The sequence below is a fragment of the Panthera pardus genome, unplaced genomic scaffold (assembly GCF_024362965.1).
Source record: "Panthera pardus isolate Hobbes unplaced genomic scaffold, ASM2436296v1 HiC_scaffold_10, whole genome shotgun sequence".
Lineage (NCBI taxonomy): Eukaryota > Metazoa > Chordata > Mammalia > Carnivora > Felidae > Panthera > Panthera pardus.
In genome coordinates this window covers 110,279,727-110,306,629 of record NW_026526655.1, presented here as the reverse complement: position 1 = coordinate 110,306,629, position 26,903 = coordinate 110,279,727, and the positions used below count along the sequence as shown (strand labels likewise).

General features: G+C 39.9%; 1 protein-coding gene across 10 annotated transcripts in view; it reads left to right on the top strand.

The window, feature by feature from the left end:
* The window catches only part of SAP130 (Sin3A associated protein 130), a 79,936-nt gene that overhangs the window by 16,018 nt on the left and 37,015 nt on the right, over positions 1–26,903 (top strand). For 7 of the 10 annotated variants that reach the window (XM_019469485.2, XM_019469486.2, XM_019469490.2 and 4 more), the window contains 7 exons: positions 12,493–12,640; positions 12,803–12,893; positions 13,099–13,203; positions 17,755–17,896; positions 20,425–20,546; positions 25,110–25,412; positions 26,323–26,500. In XM_019469485.2, the coding sequence (XP_019325030.1) occupies positions 12,493–12,640; positions 12,803–12,893; positions 13,099–13,203; positions 17,755–17,896; positions 20,425–20,546; positions 25,110–25,412; positions 26,323–26,500 (1,089 nt within the window). The remainder of the gene's footprint in view (positions 1–12,492; positions 12,641–12,802; positions 12,894–13,098; positions 13,204–17,754; positions 17,897–20,424; positions 20,547–25,109; positions 25,413–26,322; positions 26,501–26,903) is intronic. The other 3 variants (XM_019469488.2, XM_019469484.2, XM_019469492.2) reach the window with 2 other exon arrangements.

The following is a 26,903-nucleotide window of genomic DNA, read 5'->3' as shown; positions in this document are numbered from 1 at the left end:
TGAGGACTTCTGAAGAATTATATAGGGGCAGTGAGAGAATAGGAAGAGTCAGGATTTTGGCCCTGCCAGTTGTGTAGCTAGGAAGGTTTCGCAGCAGTAATACTGCGTGGCTAGGAAGGTGACATCATGTGGCTAGGAAGGTGATGCTGCAGTAACGTGTGATGAAGAACAGTGGGAGGACTAGCTTTGGGGAGGAATCCCTGATTGGTTTTGAGCACTGGAAGATGGTGTTGACTTCTGAGCACTGAAGTGGAGATGTTGAGATAGGTTAATAGAGGAGTTTGGAGTCCAGGTAAGAGTTCTGAAGGAGATAATTCAGGAAGACCATATAGATGGGGAAGAGGTTTTTGAGAGAAAAGGTCTCCCAGGTGAGAGGGCTGAAGGGGGAAGGAGTATTCTCAGGGGAGAGCCGAGATTCATTAGGGCAGGGAGGTAAAGGATATATTCAGATTAGAGATTGCGGATTTGCTAGAGATAGACTGTAAGTCTCTAGGCTGTATTGGAAGGTTTGGGTATCTGAAAAGGGAGAGATCAACAGGGCCCTACAGGGATAAAGTCTGGTTGATGAGGAATGATCTGGGGTGCCTCTAAGGAAGTACACCGTTGGGTGAAGACATGATGGTATTTGTCCTCCTGATCCCCAAGGCATATTGCATTGTATTGCATTGTGGGAAGGTTGTGAAAGTTGGGCGGAGACAATGGGATGTGAGTCTTGCCAGGAAGTCTTTCTTGATTAATACCTTTGGTTATGTGTTGCCTTTGGCAATATAAACAAGAAGTGATTCACTGAACAGAAGAAGGGGTAGTAGGCATGAAGACCAAAACAGTCAGACGAGACCATCCATAAGTCTTGATTACCAGCTGGAGGCAGGGCAGAGTGGTGAGGAAGAAGTCTAGATGTCTCCTTGGTTTTTTTCCTTGTTTGACCAAGTAAGTAAAAAGGAAACAAGGGAAAGAAAGCGAATGTTAGAAATAATTTTGATTTTTGGGATACTGAGTTTATCCATGGAACAATCCAGTGGCTGTTGTCAGCAGGTGGTTGAAGAGATGTCAGAGCCAGAGATAATGGGTTTGGAAGATATCAGCCTGTGGGCTACAGTTCAAGGTTGGGGGTATGAGTCTCACCAGGGGGAATAAATACAGTGAGAAGAGGGTCTGGAACAGAACTCTAAAGAAAGTAACTTTTAAATGTAGAAGAGTGCCTAGGACTTCTATTTAACCATTAGCTCTGTCATTCACTAGCTGTGTGGCATTAGGCAAGTTTCTCAACATTACTGATCCTTAGTTTCCTCTTCAGTAAAATGAGCATACTTTACCTTTTGGTAATTTAAAATATTGCCTGAGGTATAGAGAGACACGACTGCCCAACATAAAACAGATTATATGTTGTTCATTTTAATTTTGTATTACCTTGAAGAAGTTAATGTATTCAGGGGTGCCTGGGTGGCTTAGTCGGTTGAGTGTCCCAACTCTTGATTTCAGCTCAGGTCATGATTTCACAGTTCGTAGGATTGAGCCCTGTGTTGGGCTCTGCACTGACAGCACAGAGCCTGCTTGAGATACTCTCTCTCCCTCTCCCTCTGCTTGCTCGCTCTCTTTCTCTCTTACTCTCAAAATCAGTAAATAAACTTAAAAAAAAAAAAGTTAATATATTCAGATGGTATGAGGAAATTTGAAAGTTAGAAAGGTGCAGACAATGAAAACTAGAGTTTTTTTTTTTTTAAACCATGTTATCAAAGTATCTTTTCCATTGTATTGAATTTTTTTTTTTTAATTTTTTTTTTTTAATGTTTATTTATTTTTGAGACTGAGAGAGACAGAGCATGAATAGGGGAGGGGCAGAGAGAGAGGGAGACACAGAATCGGAAGCAGGCTCCAGGCTCCGAGCCATCAGCCCAGAGCCCGACGCAAGGCTCAAACTCACGGACCGTGAGATGGTGACCTGAGCTGAAGTCGGACGCTTAACTGAGCTACCCAGGCGCCCCTCCATTGTATTGAATTTTTAATTAAAAACTGGTTGTTGAATTTTGTGAGGTGTACTTTGAGCATTTTGCCAGTCTCAGTACTCTGGGCGCTAGAAATACACCAGTGAATTAAACAGGCAAAAACCCTAATGACCAGATGATTTTTCTACTTAAATCTATAACAGTGATAGGGGCACCTGGCTGACTCAGTCAGTTAAGTGTTCGGCTCAGATCATGATCTCATAGCTCGTGAGTTCAAGCCCTGCATCGAGCTATACATTGACAGTACAGAGCCTACTTTAGATTCTGTCTCTCACCCTCTCTCTCTGTCCCTCCCCTGCTCACACTATTTCTGTCTTTCAAAATAAATAATTTTTTTAAGTTTAAAAAATCTATAACAATGATAAATTTCTAATCTTTAGCTCCCTTTGAATTGAGCCAGAAAGTTTATTTATTTTTTTAATTTTGTTTATTTTGAGAGAGACAGAGAACATGTGAGTGGGGGAGGGGCACAGAGAGAGAGAGGGAGAATCTCAAGCAGGCTGTGTGCTGTCAGCATAGAGCCCAACGGAGAGCTTGAACTCACAAACTGTGAAATTGTGACCTGAGCCAAAGCTAAGAGCCAGATGCGCAACCAGCTGAGCCACCCAGGTGCCCCTGAAGCCAGAAAGCTTAAATAGACCAATTTCTATTGGAGAAATAGAAAAAAATTTCAAAGCAACATCTCCCAGAAAAGCACTCGGCCCAGACGGTTTCACTGAACTCTGTCAAACTCTCAAAGACCAGATAAACCAATGATAATTAAATTGGCTTAAGGCATAGAAACAAAGGAAAGTTCCAAAAAAATTTTAAGTCTTATTCTTTTTGTTAAACAGAGTAATCTTATCTGCCAATTTTTTAAATCATTTTTTATTGTTCGTTGCTTGATTGAATGAACTCTATTACCTTCCTCAAAAAGAACTTACAGGACCAGTATTTTGAGTTTTCACATGTTCAGAATCATTTTGCAGTTATCGCTATACTTAAGCAGTAGTTTAACTGATAATTCTTTTGTTTCTGTATTCTTTCTGTGAGTACTTTATCAAGTGTTTTTCCTCTGCCTTCCAGAACTAGATGACGTAGAGAAGTAAGGCCAGCTTTATTTCTTTTTTTAAACACCTTAAAAGGATCTTGATATTTTTGCCTGATTGCCTAAGATTTTTTTTCTTTGTTTTTTGTTTTGTTGTGTTTTGTTTTTGTTTTGTTTTTTTAGAGAGAGAGAGAGCATGAACAGGGGAAGGGGTCGGGAAGGGAAGAGAGAATCTTAAGCAAGCTCCACCCTATGCACTGAGCCCAGTATGGGGCTCAGTCTTGACTCTAGGATCATGGCCTGAGCTGAAACCAAGAGCTGGAAGCTCAACCAACTGAGCCACTCAGGCGCCCCTAAGGCTCTCTATCTTTGAATTTCGATGATTTAAATGGGATTTGTTTTGTAGTGACCATTGTGTATTGTTCTGTTCTGAAACATGGTGTATGTTTTTAATCTGCAGCATGACACCATATTTATGAACAGTTTTCTTGGATTGTGTCTTTATTCTATTCCATTTTAGTGGGAGGGGCACCCAGTTATGTGTTTGTTGGATCTTTTTTGCATGACTTCCTTATCTAAGCCTTATTAACTTTTCCCCCTTTTGGTTCTGCTTACTTTTCTCACAATCTTCTGTTTCTTACTGAGTTTCTACCATTGTCTGGCATGCTCTACTTTTTAGTTTTGCTTTCAGTCCTGATGCAGCTGAATATTTTCTTCTGTTTTTCTCTTGAGCTATGCTTATTTTAGCCCCTTCTGTTGTCTAATCATGTCCAGTGAGCTCTTACATCTTTGTTTTGTGTTTTCATTTCTAGAAGCAGTTATTGCATCAGGTTTCTTCATTCATGGCACAATTTTCATCTGCTTAGTGAAAGTATTTCTAATGAACTTCCCCTTTTTCTGTCCACCATTTTTCTTATAGCATCATGAGATAGATCCTGTGCTGGTTGCGTTCTGACTACTCGTCTTTGAATGGAGTTGAATGTATTCTGCGTCATCTATTTGTAATTGGTTCTTGTTGTAGGCTGGGCTGTGTACTGGATTAGGGGAGATTTTCCTAATGGCTCAGAATCCTATGTTTGTATTTTCTTGGTCATTACTTCTCTCCTGCTAGTGAAGATAGATTGTCCCAAATGGCAGTTTTTCTCTTCCCTGCATCTCACCACATGCTGTTTGTTTGTTTGTTTGTTTGTTTGTTTGTTTTTTAAAGTAAACTCTGTACCCAACATGGGACTTGAACTCATGACCCTGAGATGAAGGGTCACATGCTCTACCAACTGAGCCAGCCAGGTGCCCCTCACCACACCCTGTTTTTCACATGGCACTTATTTGTGTGTGTGGTTAATAGTTTAACCCTACATCGTTGATTCTTGGATCTTGGAACTGGTCCGAGTCCAGGTTCTGCTTCAGTGACCCCTCTGATTGTTACAAACAAAAGATTATGGTTTCCCGTGTCAGAGTATGCTCCTCACTTTGGAGAATTATACTTGACTGGATCTTGTCCCTTAAATTATAGCCGTAGAAATCCTGTCTGTATTGGCTCATGTTTGAGTATCACTGCCTTGGCCGTTCTGCTACCCCTTCTGTGGTTTGAGTTTTCAGGTCTCTCCTAGTTTTGCCAAAGATGGAGACTGAATTCCATTTTCTTTTCCTTGTTACTGTTTTCTGAGAGGTGAGAAAATCCCAAACCAGCAGTCTCTGCCTACAGTACTTCTTGTTTGTCCTCACTCTAAAGTGAAGCAAACATCCAGTTTAACACTGGAGGATGCTCATTAGTCTACTCATTGTAAATTAACCACATATTTTCTGTATTTGTCTAAATTGGGTGTCTATTCCTAGAGCTGCCTCTGAGGCCATTAAAAAGAAATAGTATAGTGATTAAGACAACAGACTTGGGAGCACTTTCTAGCTGGCTGACCTTACTTAATCTCTTTGATCTTTTTTTGTATAGGAGGGTGTTGCTACTATGGATCAGGGATATTTTCTTTACTCGGTGTATTTTAATGAAAATCCCTTTCTTTCCTAGCTGCCCCAAATTTGGCTAGTGAGAACCCCTACAAACTGGCTTGAGTGTCATTTTGATATCTCCTTTTGGACTTCACATACTTTCCTATTTCTGGTACATGATAAATGAGGCCCTTTTTTATTTTTTCTGCTTCCCTGGTCTTGAAATCAGCCATTTCTGCAAAGATTCTTGGTTCTCTTTAGTGGAGAATGGGAATTAGAACCCAAGATCTGGGTGCTAGGGGTACACATTGCTCTTGAGGTATCATTCCTTTTGGGCTCTTTCTGTGGACAGAGGTAATCAATATAGTAAACATAGTCATGGCTTCATGCTGATATCTCCAAATGAAATTTAACATTATAAATTTTTTCTTTCCTCGATTTTACATATATTTTTTTTTTTAATTTTTCTAACATTTATTTATTTTTGAGAGAGAGAATAAGCACAAGTGGGGAAGGGGCAGGGAGGGTGACAAGAGGATCCAAAGCAGGCTCTGTGCTATGAGTGCAGAGCCAGATGCGGGGCTCAAACTCACGAACTGTGAGATCACAACCTGAGCTGAAATCAAGAGTTGGCCCCTTAAACAACTGAGTCACACAGGCGCCACATATATATACACATGTACATATACGTATATGTATGTGTGTATGTGTATATATATATGTGTATATATATATATGTGTGTGTATATATATATATATATATATTTTGTTTTTTGTTTTTGTTTTTTTAGGTTTATTTATTTTGAGAGGGTGAGAGAAAATCTCAAGCAGTCTCCACGCAGTCAACGTGGAGCCCCTCCTCAGGCTCAATCTCACAAACTGTAAGATCATGACCTGAGCCAAAATCAAGAGTCAGACACTTGACCAACTGAGCCACCCAGACTCCCTCCTCAATTTTACACTTGTGCATCTTTCATACTGAAAACCTTGTGTCCTCAAGACATTAGCATAACTAGTTGGGTTTTCTGATCTATAATATTAAAAAAATAGTTTCATAGTAACACTTCAGAGTCCCAAGTCCACCGTCGAAAATCAACCCCTTATTTTCTGTAGATTTGCTCACAATAAGACTGAATGAAGTTTAAGACTTCTTCACAGTTCTTTTGTCCTCAAACTGGATCCCACTAAACAAAGTGAGAATGTGTTCAAAAGTCACTTGATTATTTTCTCTGTGGGATATCCAAAATGTAAATATATAAAAAGGTATACAGTGAGAAGTATCATTCTCTTCTCTGTCCCTCAGGTACCAATTTCCCATGTTCCTATCCCTTTGCTTTTTAAGATAACCTGTTCCTAGTTTTTTGGTTATCTTTTTAGTGCATGTTTATTATAATTTAATACATAGTTAGGACTGTTTGTTTAAATTTGTTTTTTAATTTTAAGGATTTAGTTTTTTTTAAGAGAGAGAGCATGCATGCAAGCATGGGAGGGGAAGAGAAAGAGGGAGGAAAAGAGTCCCAAGCAGGCTCTGTGCTGTGAGCTTCAAGCTTGATTTCACGAACTGTGAGATCATGATCTGAGCCAAAATCAAGAGTTGGATGCTCAACTGACTAAGCCACCCAGGCACCCCTAGAATTTACTTTTTGATTTAACTTTTTAAAAAACATGGAAAATATTTATTTGGTTCAAAAGTCAAAGCTATATAAAAAGATGGACTCTTAAGTGTCTGTGGCTACACCTAACTTGCCATTTGCTCTTTGGTGAGTCCGCATTTTATTACTCTCTGATTTGGTGTCTCAGGGTTTCTTTTTATGAAGTAAGTATATGCATAGATAAACCCATACATTTTGTTTGTTTGTTTGTTCCACTCCTTTCTTACAGAAAATCTAGCACGTTGTATTTATATATACTGTTTTGTATCTTGCATTTTTCCCTTAACAATATATTCTGGAGAGGACTCCAAATCAGTACCTAGAGATATCTTTTTCATTCCTTTTATCTTTGGCTGCATTGTACCCCATCTTATGGATGTTGTGTTGGACATTTTGACACATGTGCTGTTCCATGTTTTAGATGGTGTATTTTCAAAGTCTGTTTGTGGAAGTGAGAGTGCTAGGTCAAAGAGTTAATACCTCAATTTCCTCACCTAGAAAATGGCAATAATATTAGCTACCTCAGAGATCGTTATAAAAAGTGATTATAGGGGTACCTGAGTGGCTCAGTTAGTTAAGCATATGACTTTGGATCAGGTCGTGATCTCGCAGTCCATGAGTTACAGCCCCACGTTGGGCTCTGTGCTGACAGCTGAGAGCCTGGAGCCTGCTTTGGATTCCGTGTCTCCCTCTCTCTCTGCCCCTTCCTCACTCGCACTCTGTCTCTCTCTCTCTGTCTCAAAAATAAACATTAAACATGTTAAAAAAAATTTTTTTAAATAAATCATATTAATACGTGTAAAGGACTTAGAATATGCCTAGCATGTAATATATGTTATAGAAATGTTAATATTTATCATTTTTTATTAAGAGTACACGAAAAGTCAAAGATTACTATACACTATAGTCTATGCTTTCAAAACCACTTAAAACCATATTTGAATCCTTAATACAGATATTCTTTTTTGGGTATTTTTTGCATGTGCTGGACCTCTTAAATGTCAATGCATTCAAGGTGAATTGAGGAGACCCTTTCCCAGTTATCCAAATGTTGGCGTTATTCTTTGTTATGAGGTTTTTCAGAATTACTTTTATAATTAAGTTCATCCATCCTAAAATTTGTCCTTATTTTAATTATATATACATGTATCTCTCTGAATGGTTTTCATTATAAATGCTAGGAGCAGGTATCTTATGTGACGCTGTATTCAGCACATTATGTTGTCAACTATTAAAAATCCAGTCTCCAGGGCGCCTGGGTGGCTCACTCAGTTAAGTGTCTAACTTCGGCTCAGGTCATGTGAGTTTAAGCCCCACATTAGGCTCTAAGCTGACAGCTCAGAGCCTGGAGCCTGCTTTGGATTCTGTGTCTCCTTCCTTCTTTGCCGCTTCTCACCCCTCTCTCTCAAAAGTAAACATTAAAAAATCCAGTCTCCAAATGGATTTTTACCTGATAAAGCTGCAGAGACGTCCTGATAGCTGGAGCAACAAGTTTATGCAGGTGGTCTGTGTCCCCAAATATCTGCTCTTCTCAGGTTATTCTAAAGTCACCTTCGAAGAGGGTGTGAAAGCCACGTAGGGAAGAATCCAGGCTGTAAAACAAAGTCATAATTACTGTTCATTCACTGGACCAGTGGTGTTCAGAATCCTGTTAATTTGAGCAAGGACTGAGTCTCCACTTGCTGCATCAAGAATAATATCTTTAGGCAGATTCAGCAGAGATTGTACCAAACATCTGACCCTGCAGCCCGCATTTGGACCCTCAGGACAGTGGGTCCAAATGGTCATCGTTGGTAATGTTAGGAGCCACAGAAGTACTTCGGTTTGCAATGTGGTATCTTGCGCAGTGTGGATCTCTACATCCTGGTCAGAATTGGTCTACCATGTATGTGCTAATCTAGTCCAATATTCCCACCAGCGTGCCATTTCTCCGGTGGTGACTAACCAGGCTGTGAAATAGGCACAGCTTGTATATTTCTTCTTTGTGTTTCTGGATATAACTTTTGGGCTCTATGACTTATAAAAAAAATTGGATTCTACCATAATAATGGAGAGAGAAAATGAAACAGAAACAAAATCTCAAAGTGGTCATTTAAATTATCAAGAGAATATCCATTTCTCATTCCCACCCTTTTTTAGATGACTAACAGAAGAGGCATAATAAAGGCTTGAAATGAATGACCAAAAGACTTTTTAGGACTATCCAGGTTTTTATGTTTCTAGTTTTTTTTTTCTGGCTTGAGAACATGAGAGTCACTTAAGAGGAAATCTTTTGGGGTCCTTTACATCTTGGGTGAACATAGGGAATGGGTTTGGGGAAATGGCTCATCCTGGAAAAAACAAAAATCCAAACATGAAAATCCAGTCTCCGGTAGTAGGCTTTCTCTTCAGTGAGTTCTACCAAGTTGCATAGTTGTGTTTGTGGCCAGTCGTTTCAGCTTTCCTTTAAACTCAAATGATAGGCATTTAGTTTTCTTTTCAGAAAGAAAACCATCCTTCATTCAGTTTTAACACTTTATACACTAATATCCCCCATGTCTGTTTTTTAAGAATTTTGAGACAGGATTCTTATGATGAAATTAACCATTGCTTAGTTTAGATACATGCAGTCCCGGGGCACCTGGCTGGCTCAGTTGGTTGAGTGTCTGACTTCAGCTCAGGTCATAATCTCACAATTCATGAGTTCAAGCCCCAGCTGTGCTGACAGCTCAGAGCCTGGAATCTGCTTTGGATTCTGTGTCTCCCTCTCTGTCCCTCCCCTGCTCATGTTCTTTCTCTCTCTTTCTCTCTCTTTCAAAAATAAATAAACATTAAAAAAATTTTTTTAGATATATACAGTCCCAATCAAGTCTACCCTTACAGCTCAACTTACCAACTTCTTTTTAATTTGTAGTCACATGTTTTCATAATACAAAAGCATAAAAAAATATGTGTAGTAAGGAGTGTTGTTCTCTCATCTGTCCCCCGTCCACCAAGATCCTATGTTCCTTTCCCTTTGCTTTTCTAAATTACCTGATAATAACTTACTGGCTATCCTTCCAGGGTTTCTTAAATATGGTCAGATTCAGGGGCACCTGGGTAGCTCAGTTGGTTGAGCACCCGACTTTGGCTCAGGTCATGATCTCCCAGTTCAGGAGTTCAAGCCCCACATCAGGCTCGCTGCTGTCAGCCTATCAGCGCAAAGCCTGCTTCAGATCCTCTGCCCCCTCTTTCTGCCCCTCCCTGCTTGCGCTCTCCCAAAAAATAAATATGTAAATAAAATATATATAGTCAGATTCACATGCAGTTCTTACTTCTGTCCTTTTTAACCAAAAATTAACTCATAGATTCTCTTTCTTTTCATATAGGAATATACATCAAAAGTTTCCCACATTCATAGACCGTTTCATTGTTCTCTTAGTAGCAGTATAGTGAGCCATTGTATGTATGAATGGGTTTGAGGTTGTTTCCAATACTTTTCCTATCATAAGTAATACTGCAGTCAATAACGTGTGCAAGAATATCTATATTCCCAAAGTATAGATAGATTCCCAAAAGTAATCAGCAATTATATACAGTTATAATTTTGATATCTACTAATTGCCTTCCTTAGGGTTTATACCAGTTTATACTCCATCCAGAATGTTTAAGAAGTGTCTGTTTCCAGGCACATGAAAAGATGCTCAACGTCACTCCTCATCAGGGAAATACAAATCAAAACCACACTCAGATATCACCTCACGCCAGTCAGAGTGGCCAAAATGAACAAATCAGGAGACTATAGATGCTGGAGAGGATGTGGAGAAACGGGAACCCTCTTGCACTGTTGGTGGGAATGCAAACTGGTGCAGCCACTCTGGAAAACAGTGTGGAGGTTCCTCAAAAAATTAAAAATAGACCTACCCTATGACCCAGCAATAGCACTGCTAGGAATTTACCCAAGGGATACAGGAGTGCTGATGCATAGGGGCACTTGTACCCCAATGTTTATAGCAGCACTCTCAACAATAGCCAAATTATGGAAAGAGCCTAAATGTCCATCAACTGATTAATGGATAAAGAAATTGTGGTTTATATACACAATGGAGTACTACGTGGCAATGAGAAAGAATGAAATATGTCCCTTTGTAGCAACATGGATGGAACTGGAGAGTATTATGCTAAGTGAAATAAGCCATACAGAGAAAGACAGATACCATATGGTTTCACTCTTACGTGGATCCTGAGAAACTTAACAGAAACCCATGGGGGAGGGGAAGGAAAAAAAAAAAGGAGGTTAGAGTGGGAAAGAGCCAAAGCATAAGAGACTCTTAAAAACTGAGAACAAACTGAGGGTTGATGGGGGGTGGGAGGGTGGGGAGGGTGGGTGATGGGTATTGAGGAGGGCACCTTTCGGTATGAGCACTGGGTGTTGTATGGAAACCAATTTGACAATAAACTTCATATATTGAAAAAAAGAAGTGTCTGTTTCCTTGCACCTTGAACAATAGTATCCATTTGGGGGATTTTTTTGGCCATTCTGATAGGTGAACAGTGATGTCTCAGTGTATTTTAAATTGTATTTCTCTTCCTATGAGTGGGGGCGAGCGTCTTTTCTTTATTAAGGGGCCGTTTGCATTTTCCGTTAGTGAAACGGAACTGGCTATGCATATCCCTTGCTTGTTTTCTTTTGGGGAATTATTTTTCTCATTGACTACAAGGAGATCTTAGTATATAAAGATCACACTTTCATTTATGACTCTTTTGACTATGTTTATAGTGTGTTTTGCTCTATGTAGGTTTGCTTATTTGTTCACAGAGTAAAATTTATTGATCTTTTTATAAGTTTTGGATTTTCAAAGCTTCTAGTAGTTAAAAAACTCTCTTCCACTCCAAAGTTATGAAAGAATTCTTTTTTTTTTTTCCACATGCTTTTTTTAAATTTCTTATAAAATCTTTGATCCTTTTCCTATGTATCCTGGTGTAATATGTGAAGCAGGGATCCAATTTTATTTTTTCCAAATGGCTACCTAGTCTTCCCAGCATCATTTATTATCAAGTAGTCCATTCTTCCCCCTCTGACTTGAGATGCCAACTTTGTTATAATGTCAAGTTCTCCTGCCACTGTTGGAATTTCAATAGCTTATTGCCAGTTAATTTGACCTGCTCTCTGTGTGGATATCCCTTTCATCATTAGGCACTCATAACTAACACTTTAAGGAATGACATGGAAAGGAATAATACAAAATTGGGAGCAGGTCAGTGCTTTAAGGGCCCTGACATAGGCTGCTGTTAATCGAAGTTGTCTGTAATCCTCCCTCATAACGTGAAAACCTTAGTGTGTATCTCCAGTTTTGTCCGCAGAGTGAAGTGTATTGATTATAATAATGCTTACCTAAGATTGTCCTAGAGTGTTGATTAGCTACACTAAGAGTGCTGAGAAGGACTAAGAATTAATTGATTTGGTTCATGGTGCATATTGATACCTTTGGAAATGAGGTTTATGGGACTTTCAGGAGAGAAACTTAACAGGCCATTTACGTCCTAGGTTCATCTGTACACTTTACAGACCTACAAAAAATACAACTGTATGACAGTGGTCTAGTACAAGATAGTAAATGGAATCTCCTGGGTGGCTCAGTCAATTGGGCATCCAACTTTGGCTCAGGTCATGATCTGGCGATTCGAGTTCCAGCCCCACATTGGGCTCTGTGCTGACAGCTCAGAGCCTGAAGCTTGCTTTGGATTCTGTGTCTCCCTCTCTTTCTCTGCCCTTCCCCTGCTCACACTGTCTCTCTCTCAAAAATAACATTAAAAAAAAAAAAAAGACAATAAATGGCCTTGACTGCCTGCATCAAGTCTAGAGGCAAGTTAGAAGTCACAATGTCTTTTCTTCCCTTTTCAGTCGGCCAACTTTGTCTATCCAGCATCCACCATCTGCAGCAATTAGCATTCAGCGTCCTGCCCAGTCACGGGATGTAACAACAAGAATCACACTGCCATCTCATCCTGCATTAGGGACTCCAAAACAGCAGCTTCACACCATGGCTCAGGTAAAACCAGAGGCAAAACCACCCATGTAGGCTGTGGGTTAAAACCAGAGTTGTGCAAAACTTGATAAGAACCTCGCAGTATGGAAGGCAGCAATTGCTTTTAACTGCATTGAGGTTGAGCTGTTCTTGTTTATAACTGTGTTGTGGATCTCCCCCCGCCAGAAAACTATCTTCAGCACCGGTACACCAGTGGCTGCGGCCACAGTAGCACCTATTTTGGCAACCAACACCATTCCTTCAGCGACTACAGCCGGTAAGTTGGCAGCCCTGCTCTCCTGCTAGGGAAGTGTGAGTCTTAAGTGTTGAGTTAATTTTTCATTTCTCAGCTTCAGTCAGAGGAAACGAATAGGCTAGAAGAATTTTCTTATCTTTTCCTAAGACCTTTTGTCAGGTTTTGGAGAATCTGTAATGTGTGTAAAGAGATCATTGTTGAAAAGGTTTTTTTTCTCCAATTTCAGGCTCTGTGTCACACACACAAGCTCCCACAAGTACAATTGTTACCATGACAATGCCCTCACATTCGTCCCATGCTACCGCTGTGACCACCTCAAACATCCCAGTCGGTAAGTGTCCTGCAACCTTCACACAGAGCTTGAAAGGGATTTTTCTGCCCCTCTGACCAGGTCTTCATATACAAGGCTAGTATTGGTAGGGTTTTTTTTTTTCTTTCTAATTATTGTTGTTGATTTTCAAGGCAATGCTGAATTTAACTCTTAAATGTCTTTGTCATACAGATTTGGCATTGAGAGTAAGGGGGAAAAAGAGGATAATAATGTTTGAGAGCTCAAAGTAAACATTATTTTAACACAACTTTGACTTCCTCATTCATCAGACTTTACCTCTTCTGTGTGTACCTATTAAGAAATAAGTTAACTTCACAGACATAGACAAGATTCACAGGAAAAACAGGAAAGAAGCACGGATCTGGAATGAAGAGAACTTGTACACGGCTGGATTGTTTAGGAAAAATCTCTGGATGATGCACAGCAGGAAGGGTGATAACCCTCAAGTTGATTACCTTAGGTTCTCATCTGACTGGTACCTCAAGATACTTCACAACCGTCATAAAATTTCTTCTAAGCTTTGTTTGTTCCCCTTTTAAATTTGTATATGCCTTGAATATTAAGAAGCAGATCTATGAGGGACACCTGGGTGGCTTAGTCGGTTAAGCGTCTGACTTTGGCTCAGGTCACAGTCTCATGGTTTGTGGGTTCGAGCTCCGCATTAGGCTCTCTGCTAACAGCTTGGAGCCTGGAGCCTGCTTCAGATTCTGTGTCTCCCTCTTTCTCTGTCCCTCTCCCGCTCATGCTCTTTCTCACTTTCTCTCAAAAATAAACATTAAAGAAATTTTTAAAAAAGAAGAAGAAAAAATCTTTGAAACATTTCTGGCAGCCAAACTTTAATCATTAAGAGCAAGGATCGAGCGTCTTTCTGTGTAGCGCCAGATTATAAATATTTTAGGCTTTGCAAGCTTCATAGGTCTGTGTCACAACTGCTGAGTTGTGGATAATATGTAAACAAATAAATGAGTGTGACTATAGTTCAGTCTTTTTATGGACACAGAAATTTGGATTTCATATAATTTTCATGTGTCATGAAATGTTCTTCTTTTGATTTCTGCCCTCCCCGCCCCACCATGACAAAGTATGAACCCATGTACAGCCCATGGGCCATACAGAACCAGCATCAGGCAGGAGTTGCCCACAGGCTGCCAACACCTGTCCTGGGGGCTGAGGTCTCACTGTCACAGCTTCCAAAGCAGAGACTGACCTGTGAGGCAGAGCACTGCCCCAGGTTTAGTTTCCAGGGTTAGCTTTGATTTGGTTGTATGAAATTAAGCATGTCATTTTACTGTTTATTCCCAGAGACATGGGACAGCTGCCATGTTTTTCATAAACTTTTGGAAGAGTGCTTTCTGTGAGATGACACACTGACATACTTACCTGCCAGAAGTCTGGTGAGCAGACACGGAAGAATGGCTTCCCTACTGCTACATTCCAGTGTTCCTTCCCTCTGTGATTCCTTCCTTTCTTCCTTCCCACGTCAGACAGCTTCACATCCCTCTGGGAAAACTTGGAGGACACTTTTCCGGAATGATGGTGGGACCCAGGAAGTCCTTCCCCCTCCCTTAGATAATTTGGCCACACCAGTCCTTAACTTGGTAGTAAGTCCCACAGTAGGCTTTTAGCAGTGAAAAAACACTGCTACTGCCTCTTTCTCACGTTACTGCTCACTGCATCTTGGCATTGGAGAGACCATACTTCTTTCACACCCCTCTGAATTTAATTCCCTCCTTTGAAAAGAAGTTCGGAGGGTATGATTTTAGCATTGACACACTTTTATTGGAAATGAACGTTGCTTATTCCATATTGTCACCTCACACCATTTTCTGATTGTGTCTCCTCAGCACTGTAACAACAGATCCAGGTTTATTCTTGCCATCTTTATAGTCAAGAGCCTCACTAGCATATCTATAGCTACGAAGAAAGTTAGACCAGTAAAGAGAGGACAGTGTGCCCTATAGGGGCTCTCTGGTTTCATCTTGAATCCTTTCTGTAAAGAGTTATTTAGACATTAGTTCCTGTTAATGTCACTGTATCTTCCCAAGCGGTCACACTGTGGAAGTAAACTCAGAGTACCAGGAGAAAGAAATATGTGCATTCATTTGGCTAAAACAATTAACTTTTTACCTGTCTTAAGTTACAGGGCAGTATTCTACATCTCCCAGCTATTTAATCTTTGATTTTTAGCCATTTCGTAAATTCTAGATAAGAAAACCATTTGACAGAAGTGTCCAGATTTAACATCTGCTACTTAATGTGACTGATTTCGTCTAAGTCCCACTAGGCTCATATTCTAGTTTTCTTTTCCTGTTTTACGGTAAGCCAAATACTTTCCTGTTACATTACTAGATGACCCCTGTGCAGAGGTACCTCAGTTGAGAAAGGAAACCTGATATTAACCCTACAGCATTGGTTTTCAAGTAGGGTTTTAGGGGATATATTAAAATCACTTAAGCAGCTTTTTCTAAGTAACACTTGCTTTCTCCAGGTGAGATTAAATACTGAATTCAACCATTTTTACTAATAGAAATGTGTTGAGTCGGGGAAAAAAGCCTAATTAACCATGAGCACAGTTTCTGCCTTTAAGGAGTGCTCATTTCCAGTAGAATACTGTCTTTATTTTCTCCATGCTCTGGCCTACATATGACAGAGGTGTTGGAATTATAAAAAGCAGAATCGGATGATCACAGCATTCAGAAAACCAGGGATTCTCTTTGGAGGTGGCATTATGTTCAACTTATGATTTTTGCATTATGTTTTTCCTGAAGTGTTTGGGTGTTTTTTTTTGTTTTGTTGTGTTTTGGGTTTTAGATAATTGATAATATGTGGCTTATTTTAATTTTTTGAATGTTTATTTTTGAGAGAGAGTGGGGGGGGAGGGGCAGAGAGGAATGGAGACACAGAATCTGAAGCAGGCCTCAGGCTCTGAGCTGTCAGCACAGAGCCCAATGCAGCACTCAAACCCATGAACCGTGAAATCATGACCTGAGCCAAAGATGAACCCTAACCAACTGAGCCTCCCAGGGGCCCTTGTAGCTTTTTTTAATTAGAAACAAAGGTACAGCAATAAATTTATGGGTGTGTGTATGGTTTACCAACCAGTGGTTAGCTGCTCTGCCTAATGACAACTGTATTCCTATTGGAAGCATTCTTTTCTCCTACCTTTTATGGGCACAGTGGGAAAACAAGGCTTGGTTGCTCCCCGTCTCCTTACCACCAGTGGAAGATGTGTCATGCCAGCTTCTCCATTCAGTAGCCATTAGATGTCATCATCAGTGGTTGAACTGGGCATTCCAGTATCCTCCTGCAGAAATTTCTCCAGCTGCCTCCCTTGGGAAATAGCTGGGGATCGTGGTGGGTTTGTGCTGCTTACTGTCGGTGTTCAGTGCGCTGCACTTTGGATAATGTAGTGGCATCATCCTCGTCACCAGTGTTTATGTGCCAGTCACTGCTGTGACTTGGGTCTCACACGGATGGTAGCTGTCCTTCTGTCTCTCTGATGTAGCCTGCAGCTCTCCTTTCCAAATTCCCTCACATAGAATTAACAGATCTGTAAGAACACTAAAGTAGGTCCCAGTTCAGCTGTACCGTCTAAACAAAACTTGATTGCAAATACTAGAGGAGAACAAACTTTGAGCCTCACATTAGATTTGAAAACCGTATGTAGTCATCTTGATTTTGCTGTAAAGCATTACGGAGGGGCGCCTGGGTGGCTCAGTCAACTAAGCATCCAACTCAGTCTTGGCTCAGGTCATGATCTCATGGTTCGTGAGTTTGAGCCCCAAGTCAGGCTCTATACTGACAGCACGGAGCTTGCTTGGGATGCTGTCTCTCCCTCTTTTTCTGCTCTTCCCCTGCTCGCTCACTCGCTCTCTCTTTCTCTCTCTCTCTCTCTCTCACATGTGCGCGCTGTCTCTCACAAAAAAAGAGAGCATTATGCATTTCTTTCAAAAACGAAAGCATTATGTAAAATCACAAGATGTTCAGAGGACCTAAGAAATAAAGTGATTATCAGGGCGCTTGGGTGGCTCAGTCAGTTGAGCATCTGACTCTTGGTTTTGGCTCAGGTCATGATCTCACGGTTTGTGAGTTCAAGCCCCACATCAAGGCTCTGTGTTGTTAGTGCAGAGTCTGCATGGGATTCTGTTTGTCTCTCCCTCCCTCTCTCTCTGCTAAGTAGAAGCTAAGATCTTTGCCATGTCTGTATTCAAAATTTTGATTTTTTTTTTCCTAATTAAAATTTTTTCTCCTTTTAAAAAAAAGGCCTCCAAGAAGCCAGGTCCAGGGGAAAGGACCTGATTACTGGTATTTTTGTTAAAGTACTGATGATGTTGAACCCTTTTTGACAAATAAATATATGAACGTATCAGTGGAGTATTGGATTGAAATAATTCAGTTGAATTTTATGTACTCCTCTTCTTTTATTATGAAAACTAAAAAGCCAGGCTTCTTATTACTGTTTGCATTCTTAAGATTGTTGCTGGCCAAGAATGTTTTGGCATGCCAATAAAAGCATATGAGAGGTAATGTGATTGGATTTTGCATTTGTAGCTAAGGTGGTGCCTCAGCAGATCACACACACTTCTCCTCGGATCCAGCCTGATTACCCTGCGGAGAGGAGTAGCCTGATTCCCATTTCAGGTCATCGGGCCTCTCCAAATCCTGTGGCCATGGAAACCCGAAGTGACAATAGGTAGGAGGGAATGTGCTGGTTACACTGCCCCATTGTGTCATTAGTTGGTTTGATTTTTCAGTAACAAAATGTCTCACAATATAGTATATATACACTTATTTTCAAATTTGCTCCTGAAAATAATATGTTGTACAATTTATTTTTTCATTTTGTGAAAATGTGCTGTGTTTATTTAGCTATTCTCCTTTTGATAGATGTTCTGCTAGTATCTGCTTTTTTTGTTTGGTGTGTTTCTGTGTTTGATTTATTTTCAGGCAGTCTGACCGTATGGATTGCAGCATCGTGACCCTTTCTCCCTAAGTACTTTCCTTTTCAGCCCCAAAGAACAGAGACCTTCTCATAACCACAGTGCAATTACCCAAAATGATTCTTTAGTCTTCCATTCCCGTTCAGTGACATTTTTTAAGACTATGGACAGGCCAGTTGTTTTTGTAGAACGTTCTTCAGTTTGGGCTTGTTGGATACTTTCTTCATCATTAGATTCAGGTTATGCATTTTTGGAGCAAATACCACTTAGGTGATGCATTCTTCTCACTGTCACCGCAGCAGAGAGCTTATGACGCCCTTGTGTCTCACCATTAGCCATGGCAATGCTGGTTATGTAATGAAGGTGGTGGTTGCCAGATTTTTCCATAAAGGTATATTTTTCTCCTTTGTAAACCACTGATCCGTGTGGAAATACTTTGAGACTGTAAATACCCTGCTCCTCAGTAAACTTCGTCTCAGTGGTGTTAGCATCTGTTGATGCTTGGCTGAATCACTTGATGCTTGCAGTATGATGGTTGCAAAAAAGTGACTTTTTCCAAGTCATTTCTTCCACATTTGTCAGTTGGCATTCTTAGGTAAATAAGTTTTCTCTTATTTACACCCATTTATTTGTTTTGTTGTGCATCTTATTTTTTTAAATCAGCATGCGCTCATGGATTTGGTCTATTCACTATTATAATCCTTTGCTGTCCTCTGTTTTGATGCTCAGATTTTCTCTGGGAGCTTCTTGAGACCAGTTCCTGTGGGTTTTGTCATGTCCCATACATTCTAGCCCTTCCTTACTTTCCACTGTAACAAGATACTCCACGCTCCTCAATAGTGTCTGAGCCCTGGCATCTCCCATTTCCCCAGGGAGACCTGGCTCCTTTTCATCATTTAGAAATCTGGATCTAGGCCGTAGCTCTGTTCATTGCTACTGGATTGTAATGACAGACCCTTTTAGCAGACAGAAATAGGAAGTATGTGATGTAAAAACTCTTTAGTACACTTGATACTTCTAGTTCGACCCCATTTCTTCCGCCATTCCGTATTTGTATCTCTTCTTCCCCAGTGAGAAGCTGGTACATACAGTACTTATGAAGTAATTTCAGAATTAGATCATTTTTAAGTGTTCTTGTTTGAGGACTGTGTGTTCTTGTGTGTAGGAATGCTTTTATAGGTTTTAATATGTTGGTCTTCTGTCCCATTCACCTTGCTAAACACATCTGTTAGCTCTAAAACTGGTAGATTCTCTTGGATTTCGTATGTAGGTGTATGAGGGATTTTTTTCATTTCCATTTCACATACCTATTTTTTTCTCATTAACTAGAGCTTCCAATGTGGTGTTGAATAGAGCAGAGATAGTGAACATTCTTAACTTATTCCTCACCTGAATGGGAATTCTTGTGAAATTTCATTATAGATTTTGGTAGATGCTATTTTCAGATTGAGGAACCAAGTTTTTTCCTATTCCTATTTTTTAGGTATTTATATCATGAATAAGTATTGAACGCGATTAAAATTTGGAGGGGGAGTATTTTTTTAATTCTATTCTAGTTAACATTTAGTGTTATCTTAGTTTCTATTAAATATTTTTTGTGTATCTTTTGTGATACTTCAAATGATTGTCCTCTTAATTTTTTAATAGCATCTAAAACAGTAGTAGAAATTCTGATAGTGGGTCATTCTTCCTGTGATAAACCTTATTTGATCATGATGTATTTTATTTTACATAGTACTCTATTGAGTTTTATTTAGAAATTTTTGTATTGATGTAGAGAGCGAGATTTGTTTATCTTTTCTACTATTCTCCCTGTCCAGTTTTGGTATCAGGACTACATTAAGCTAAAAAAAAAGTAAGTTAGATCTTGTTTCTTCTTTTTCTCGTCTCTGAATCAGTCTGTAGAAGTTTGGGGTTATCTGTATTATGTGTGTTTGACAAGATTTCCAGTAAAAACAGTCTGAACTTAAGAGTCTTTCAAATGGAATTGAGCTGAGCAAACCTTTGATTGTGAGTTTTTCTTTTGAGTCAGTTTTGGTAATTAGTACTCTGTGTACATTTTTATGTTTGTTGATAATGGTTATTTATAGTACCCATGTATTTTTAAAAATCTTACTCTCTTGGTGTGTGTCCTTTGATCTGACAGTTTATTTGGTACACAATTGGGGAAATGTCGGTATGGCATATAAGGGTATGAAGATGATCTGGGGGATAGGATCATTTGAAAGTGAAGAAGAAAATAGATCCATTTTGGCTCATATTATCTGTCTTCCACCTATAGACCGTCTGTTCCCGTTCAGTTCCAGTACTTTTTGCCAACATACCCACCTTCTGCATACCCACTGGCTGCGCACACGTACACCCCAATCACCAGCTCTGTGTCCACCATCCGACAGTATCCAGGTACAAGCCCTGCTAGGGGACTTTTAACTTGCCGATTTTTGTAAGCAATGAAGTGAAAGTTGCCGAGTGAGTATTTCTAGAATGGGTTTTCTTACTCCACCTTCTCTTTTCAGATTCAGATAAGGTGATAATCTCAGGCTTTAAGGTTTTAGATCACATCTGTGTGATCTATAAAAAAGTTGCTGCTTATTAGTGTATTTGCATGGTTTTATCCCACCTTGAGGATAATTATGTTAACAGTTCATCTTAAAATGGCAGTATGGTTAAAATGGTAAAAGCTGTACTTTTATGGAGCTTCTGTTGTTTTGTGGGATATCTGTTGTGTTTGTAATATCAGTCCAGTTATGCTCAACACTCACCATCCTCACTTGTAAATAGTGTTCTTTTTGCTAATCCAGAAAAAATAATACTTAATCCTCAGGGTTTGTGTTTTCTTTTCGCATGAGACCCTCAGCTTGCTTTAGGCATAAGAGACCAGACTGTGGGTGTTGCCTTTCTACTGTGTGACCCGGGACTGCAGCCAGGGCTACATGGAGCCATTGAGCACTTGAATGGGGACCCAGCACAAATGAAAAACTGATTTTTTTCTGTTTTACTTAATGAAAATTAGAGATATTTTGAATATGTTTGGAACAATTTAGTGATCATGAAACTACTGTTTCAAAACTGTAGATTATATTGAATCAAAATACAAATGAAATATTTTTGATAAAAACTTACCTGATAAAAATTGAAGTCAGTATCTGATTTGAGATGCGCTTTAAGAACAAAACATACCCTGGGGTGCCTGGATGGCTTCAGTTCAGTGTCTGGCTCTTGCTTTTGGCTCAGGTCATAATCCATGGGGTCATGGGATCAAGCCCCATGTTGGGCTCTATACTGAGCGTGGAACCTGCTTAAGATTCTCTCTCTTTGCCCCTCTACCCCTCTCACGCTTTCTCTCTCTCTCTCTCTCTCTCTCTCTCAAATATGTTTGAATTTAAAAAAATGTTTAAAAAGTGAAACTTACCTGGGGTGCCTGGGTGACTCACTCGGTTAAGGGTCTGACTTCGGCTCAGGTCATGATCTCATGGTTCGTGAGTTTGAGCCCTACATCAGGCTCTGTGCTGATAGCTCGGAGCCTGGAGCCTGCTTCAGATTCTGTGTCTCCCTCTCTCTCTCTGCCCCTCCCCTGCTTGTTCTTTCTCTCTTTCTCTCTCTCTCTCAAAAACAAACGTTAAAAAAAAAAGTAGGATGCAAAAAGTATGGTAGAATCGCGTTGACAGTTAAGTAAACTTCACGTGTGTGTGTGTGTGTGTGTGTGTGTGTGTGTGTTACATTTAATGCTGAGAATTCTTAAGTCTCCATTAGTAACAACACTTAAAGTTTCTTCATCTACCTCAGCCAGTTGATACTTCTGTAACAGTGCAGTCATGGTTGCCTTTCTGGAAAAGATAACTCATGACCAATATGTATTTTTCTGAATGCTGTCCAACTGTAAAGGACATGCAGAGTCCCTCTTGAGCTAGAACCATCTCTGCAGACACTATCATTTTATATAAATGTTTATTTGTAAACATCCATCAGAAGAGGACTGTCAGAAGTATTGGGGATCCTGCCAACCATCTGTTTCTCTACATTATTATTTTTCCAAGTGTCTTCTTTTACCACTGCAGTACTCCTAATGGATACAAACACAGAAAAATGAGTAGTCCAGTCAACAGCACTTACTTCTTCCAGTATCAGTGCTGTCATTGTTGGTCCACAGGAGGGGTAATATATTATTTCTCAGACATGTGGATCTTTGCATGGATGGACACAGCTGAAGGAATGATTTATTAACCAGCTTACAATATCGTGTTTTCAAGTGGCTCCTTTGTAAATGATTATAAAGCAGATGTTTCCAAATCAGAAAGAGGACAGGAAAATTTGTGTATAATAGCCTCCGATCTTGCAAAATATGAGATTACTGTAATACGTAGTTTATGATAGATTAGACTAGTTGTTCGTGGGCTCTGGTTGTGTATAAAGATAGAATCTTTTTGGTTATTTAGTTATTAGGTGTAGATACAAATATGTAATTATGAATATATACACATAATCTATATACTCTGTAAGTAATTGATCCATCTCAAATTGTTCCTGAAATTTCACTTGTTGTAGAGATGTTTTCCATTTCATTCATTTATTCATTCATGCGTTAATTTCACAAATATTTATTGAACCCTATTGTTGTATGTAAAGTCCTATTCTAGGCTCTATTTTTAAAGTTGACTCTTAAACATCTTACTTTGATCAAGCTTAGAGCCACATGGGGAGATAAGACATGAAGAACCATTACTGGAGAGAATGTGCTAATCCCAACAAAAAAGGCTTGAGCAAAGCCAGGCTGCTTCTGAGCTAAGGTTATTTCTACTTTGAGAGGGTAGGCTTAGAGGTCAGGAGTGACTTCCTAAAAGAAGTGACATTTGGAAAGCATCTCTCAGAATGAGTAGCACAGAGCCACGGTGGGACTGGGGGAAAGCACTTTTCTGTCTGTGAAGAAAGTGCACAGAATATGCTCTCGGAACAGAGTGGTTTGGTGTGGGCAGGAGTGTAGTGTGAGTGAGGATGCTGCACGTGGAATGAGATCAGCCCTTGAAAGGGTTGGGGTGGTGACTGGACTGCATGTTCAGGCAGGAGACCACAGCCGTCACTGAACAGAAACAACAAAGGTTCACTCACTTCTCAAGAAGAAACTAATAATTTGGTGGGTGTTGATTTTTTCTTCTTTCTTTTACAGCAAAGGAAGAATTGCAATATAGCAATGATTATAAATTTATACGTCCTAACATTTTGCTGTGATTTTCTCATTCATAATAATAATCTCTTTTTAACCAGTCTGTAGTTTATAGAACTTAAATTACATTGTTTCCTTTTTTTAATTGGTGTATAATTGACATGACATTATCTTAGTTTCAGGTGTACAACATGTGATGATTTGATATTTGTGTATTTATGAAATGAGCACCATAATAAGTCTAATTAATTAACATCTATCACCTCAAATAATTACAGATTATTGTTTGTTGTGAGGAGAACTTAAAGACCTACCCTCCTAGTAACTTCCAGTGTACAACGTAGTATTGACTCTAGTCACCATGCTGTGCGTTACATCCTTGTGACTTATTTATTTTATAACTGGAAGTTTGTACTTTTGACTCCTTCACATATGTCTCCCACCCTACATTCCCTGCCTCTGGCAACCACCAATCTGTTCTTCATATCTGTGAATTCGGTTTGGTTTTGTTTGTTTTTAGATTCCACGTGCAAGTGACATCATAGCAAGTTTTTTTCTGTTTTTGTCTGACTTATTTCACTTAGCTTAATATTCTCAGGGTCCACCCATGTTGTCACAGATGGCAAGGTTTCATTCCTTTTTAAGGCTAAATAATTGTGTGTGTATGTGTGTGTGTGTGTGTGTGTGTAGATATAGATATCACATTTTATTTACCCACTTATCTGTCAATGGAACCTTAGGTTTGTTTCTATATCTTGGCTATAATAAATAATGTTTCAATGAACACAGGGTGCATATATTTTTTTCGGGATTGTTTTGATGACTGAGAAGAAACATCTTTTTTTTTTATGTTTTATTTTGAGACAGAGAGGGCATGTGGGGGGAGGAGGGGCAGAGAGAGGGAGAGAGAGAATCCCAAGCAGGCTCTGTGCTGACCCAGTGTGGAGCTTGAACTCACGAACCGTGAGATCATGACCTGAGCCAAAATCAAGAGTCAGATGCTCAACCATGAGCCACCCAGGCACTCCAGAGAAGAAACATCTTTTGTATTTTTCTTTTCACAAAACGTGAAAAATCCCTTCTCTGTGGTTTCCTGGGAATGCTGTTGTTTTCATTTTTATGTTACAGAGTTTGTTCTTATTATACGTGATAGAAAAGAAAGGAAACTTGCTTGTTTTCTCTCTCTTCAGTGGATATATGGAATTTAAAATTCATAACTACTGTTTATCAGAAATGCTTGTGATGGTGGTTCTGTCAATTAAAGCAAAGATTCTTGACCTGGGAGCTACAGATGTATTTCAGAAGGTTTATTTTAATTATTTAGCACAGTTCCCTAGCTCATGTTTGGAACTTAATGGATGATTGCCTTTCCTGCTTTTAATGCTATTTCTAGTAGTTACCTGCAGCAAGATCAAATCAAATTGATAGGAAATGAGGGGGGAAACTCCAATGTATAGAGCTTTATGTAGTGCTTTTAAAAAAACCAAAAAACAACAGAATTTGGGAGCATCTGAGTGGCTTAGTCAGTTAAGCATCTGATTGTTGATTTAGGCTCAGGTCATGTTCTCAGGGTTTGTGGGATCGAGCTCCCTGCCTGCTTGGGATTCTCTCTCTCCCTCTCTCTCTGGCCCTCCCTCATTTGCTCTTGCTTTCTCAAACTAAATAAATAAACTTTAAAAAAAAAAAACAGGATTTAGAAATTTTACAGTGGAAAATTCTGTTTTCATTTTAGTGTTTTTCTCTTTATGTGGACTATGTCCAATCAGAGCTAACATTCTTATAGTCACTTCCTGTCTCATTTTCAGTTTCTGCTCAGGCTCCAAACTCTGCCATCACAGCCCAGACTGGCGTTGGGGTGGCATCCACAGTCCACCTAAACCCCATGCAGTTGATGACCGTGGATGCTTCTCATGCTCGACATATCCAAGGGATCCAGCCAGCACCTATCAGTACACAGGGGATACAGCCAGCCCCCATCGGGACTCCAGGAATACAGCCGGCACCAATGGGCACACAAGGAATTCACTCAGCAACCCCAATCAGCACACAGGGACTCCAGCCTGCTCCAATGGGTACTCAGCAGCCTCAGCCTGAAGGAAAGACTTCAGGTAATTTGAGTTTTTTGCAGGGAGGTTGGTGTGGAAGAAAGAGATATACTGGGTTTAAAATCCTGGTTCTGGGGCACCTCAGTGGCTCAGATGGTTAAGTGTCCAACTCTTGGTTTCAGCTCAGGTCATGATCTTGCAGTTCATAAGTTCAAGCCCTGCATCAGGCTCTGTGCTGACAGTGTGGAGCCTGCTTGGGATTCTCTGTCTCCCTCTCTCCGTTGGTGTCTGTCTGTCTGTCTGTCTCTCTCAAAAAAAATAAACTTTAAAAAAAAATTGTTTAAAATCCTGGTTCTGCCTCTTGCTGGCTTGGTGGTTTAAAGTAATTTCTCTGTGCCTTAGTTTCCTCCTTATAACATTGCCTAGAACTTATCTGTCAGGGTCATTGTAAACATTAGAAACTATATATACAAACAGCCTAATATGCATTTGCACATGTTAGGAAGCACTCTGTAAAGTTGAGAGAGCCGATTCATCTTTCCACAGTGTTCTCATTCTGCTGTTTCTTCCGAGTTGTATGTAAAGTTGTAAAATTAAAGTGGACTGGAATGTTGGTATCATTTTTAGGGGTTGAGAGGCAATGGTATTTCACAAGAATTGTAGGAGACCATTTCTTGAAGTCTACTATGTACTTTATGTATTTTATCTGATTCATTAGTAATTATGATTCCAAAGCAAAGAGAAGTTGTTACTGATCATGCATCAATAGACTTAGTAACCTCCCACTTTGCCATCTGCTTTTAGGCAGATGAACATTGTGCTCTAAACCTTACTTTCTTGAAGTTGATCAGTTATAACACGGGTACTCTAATTCTGGTGGTCTAATTGTTTTTGCCTTACGTGACATTTTAGTAATGTTCGCTTTTGTTTCCCTTTCTTCATTGTTCTCTTCTGCCCTCTCCCTGTCCTCCAGCAGTGGTATTGGCGGATGGAGCCACAATTGTAGCCAACCCTATTAGCAGTCCATTCAGTGCTGCTCCAGCAGCAACAACTGTGGTGCAGACCCACAGCCAGAGTGCTAGCACCAACGCTCCCGCCCAGGGCTCGTCCCCCCGGCCAAGTATCCTCCGGAAGAAGCCCGCCACGGATGGGTAGGTAGATCCAGTAGTGCCACATGACACCTCTAGTTCTGAGTATAATTGGTAGAAACATTAGGCTCTCTATTGTGCTGGTAGCAAACTCTAAATCTCTCATCTTCTGTGACATTTTTAATCTCTCTCAAAATAACCTCACCCCAGGCTTGTTCAGTAGAGCCTTGCCAAGCCCAGACTGTGGGACAGTAAGAATCCAGGAGTCTGTGGGGGGTTAGTTTATAAACAGCCATTGCATACTACTTTAGGAGTTCTCTCTATTTTGTGGAGTTTAATCCTAGACTCCCTAAGTCGCTTCTAACAGACCCTTCAGGCTTGTCTAGGTAAGCACATTAATGTGTACTGCATTTTTGTTTTTTTTTTTCCTCATCAGCCAGCATGCATTGTTGTTCAGGACAAGCAG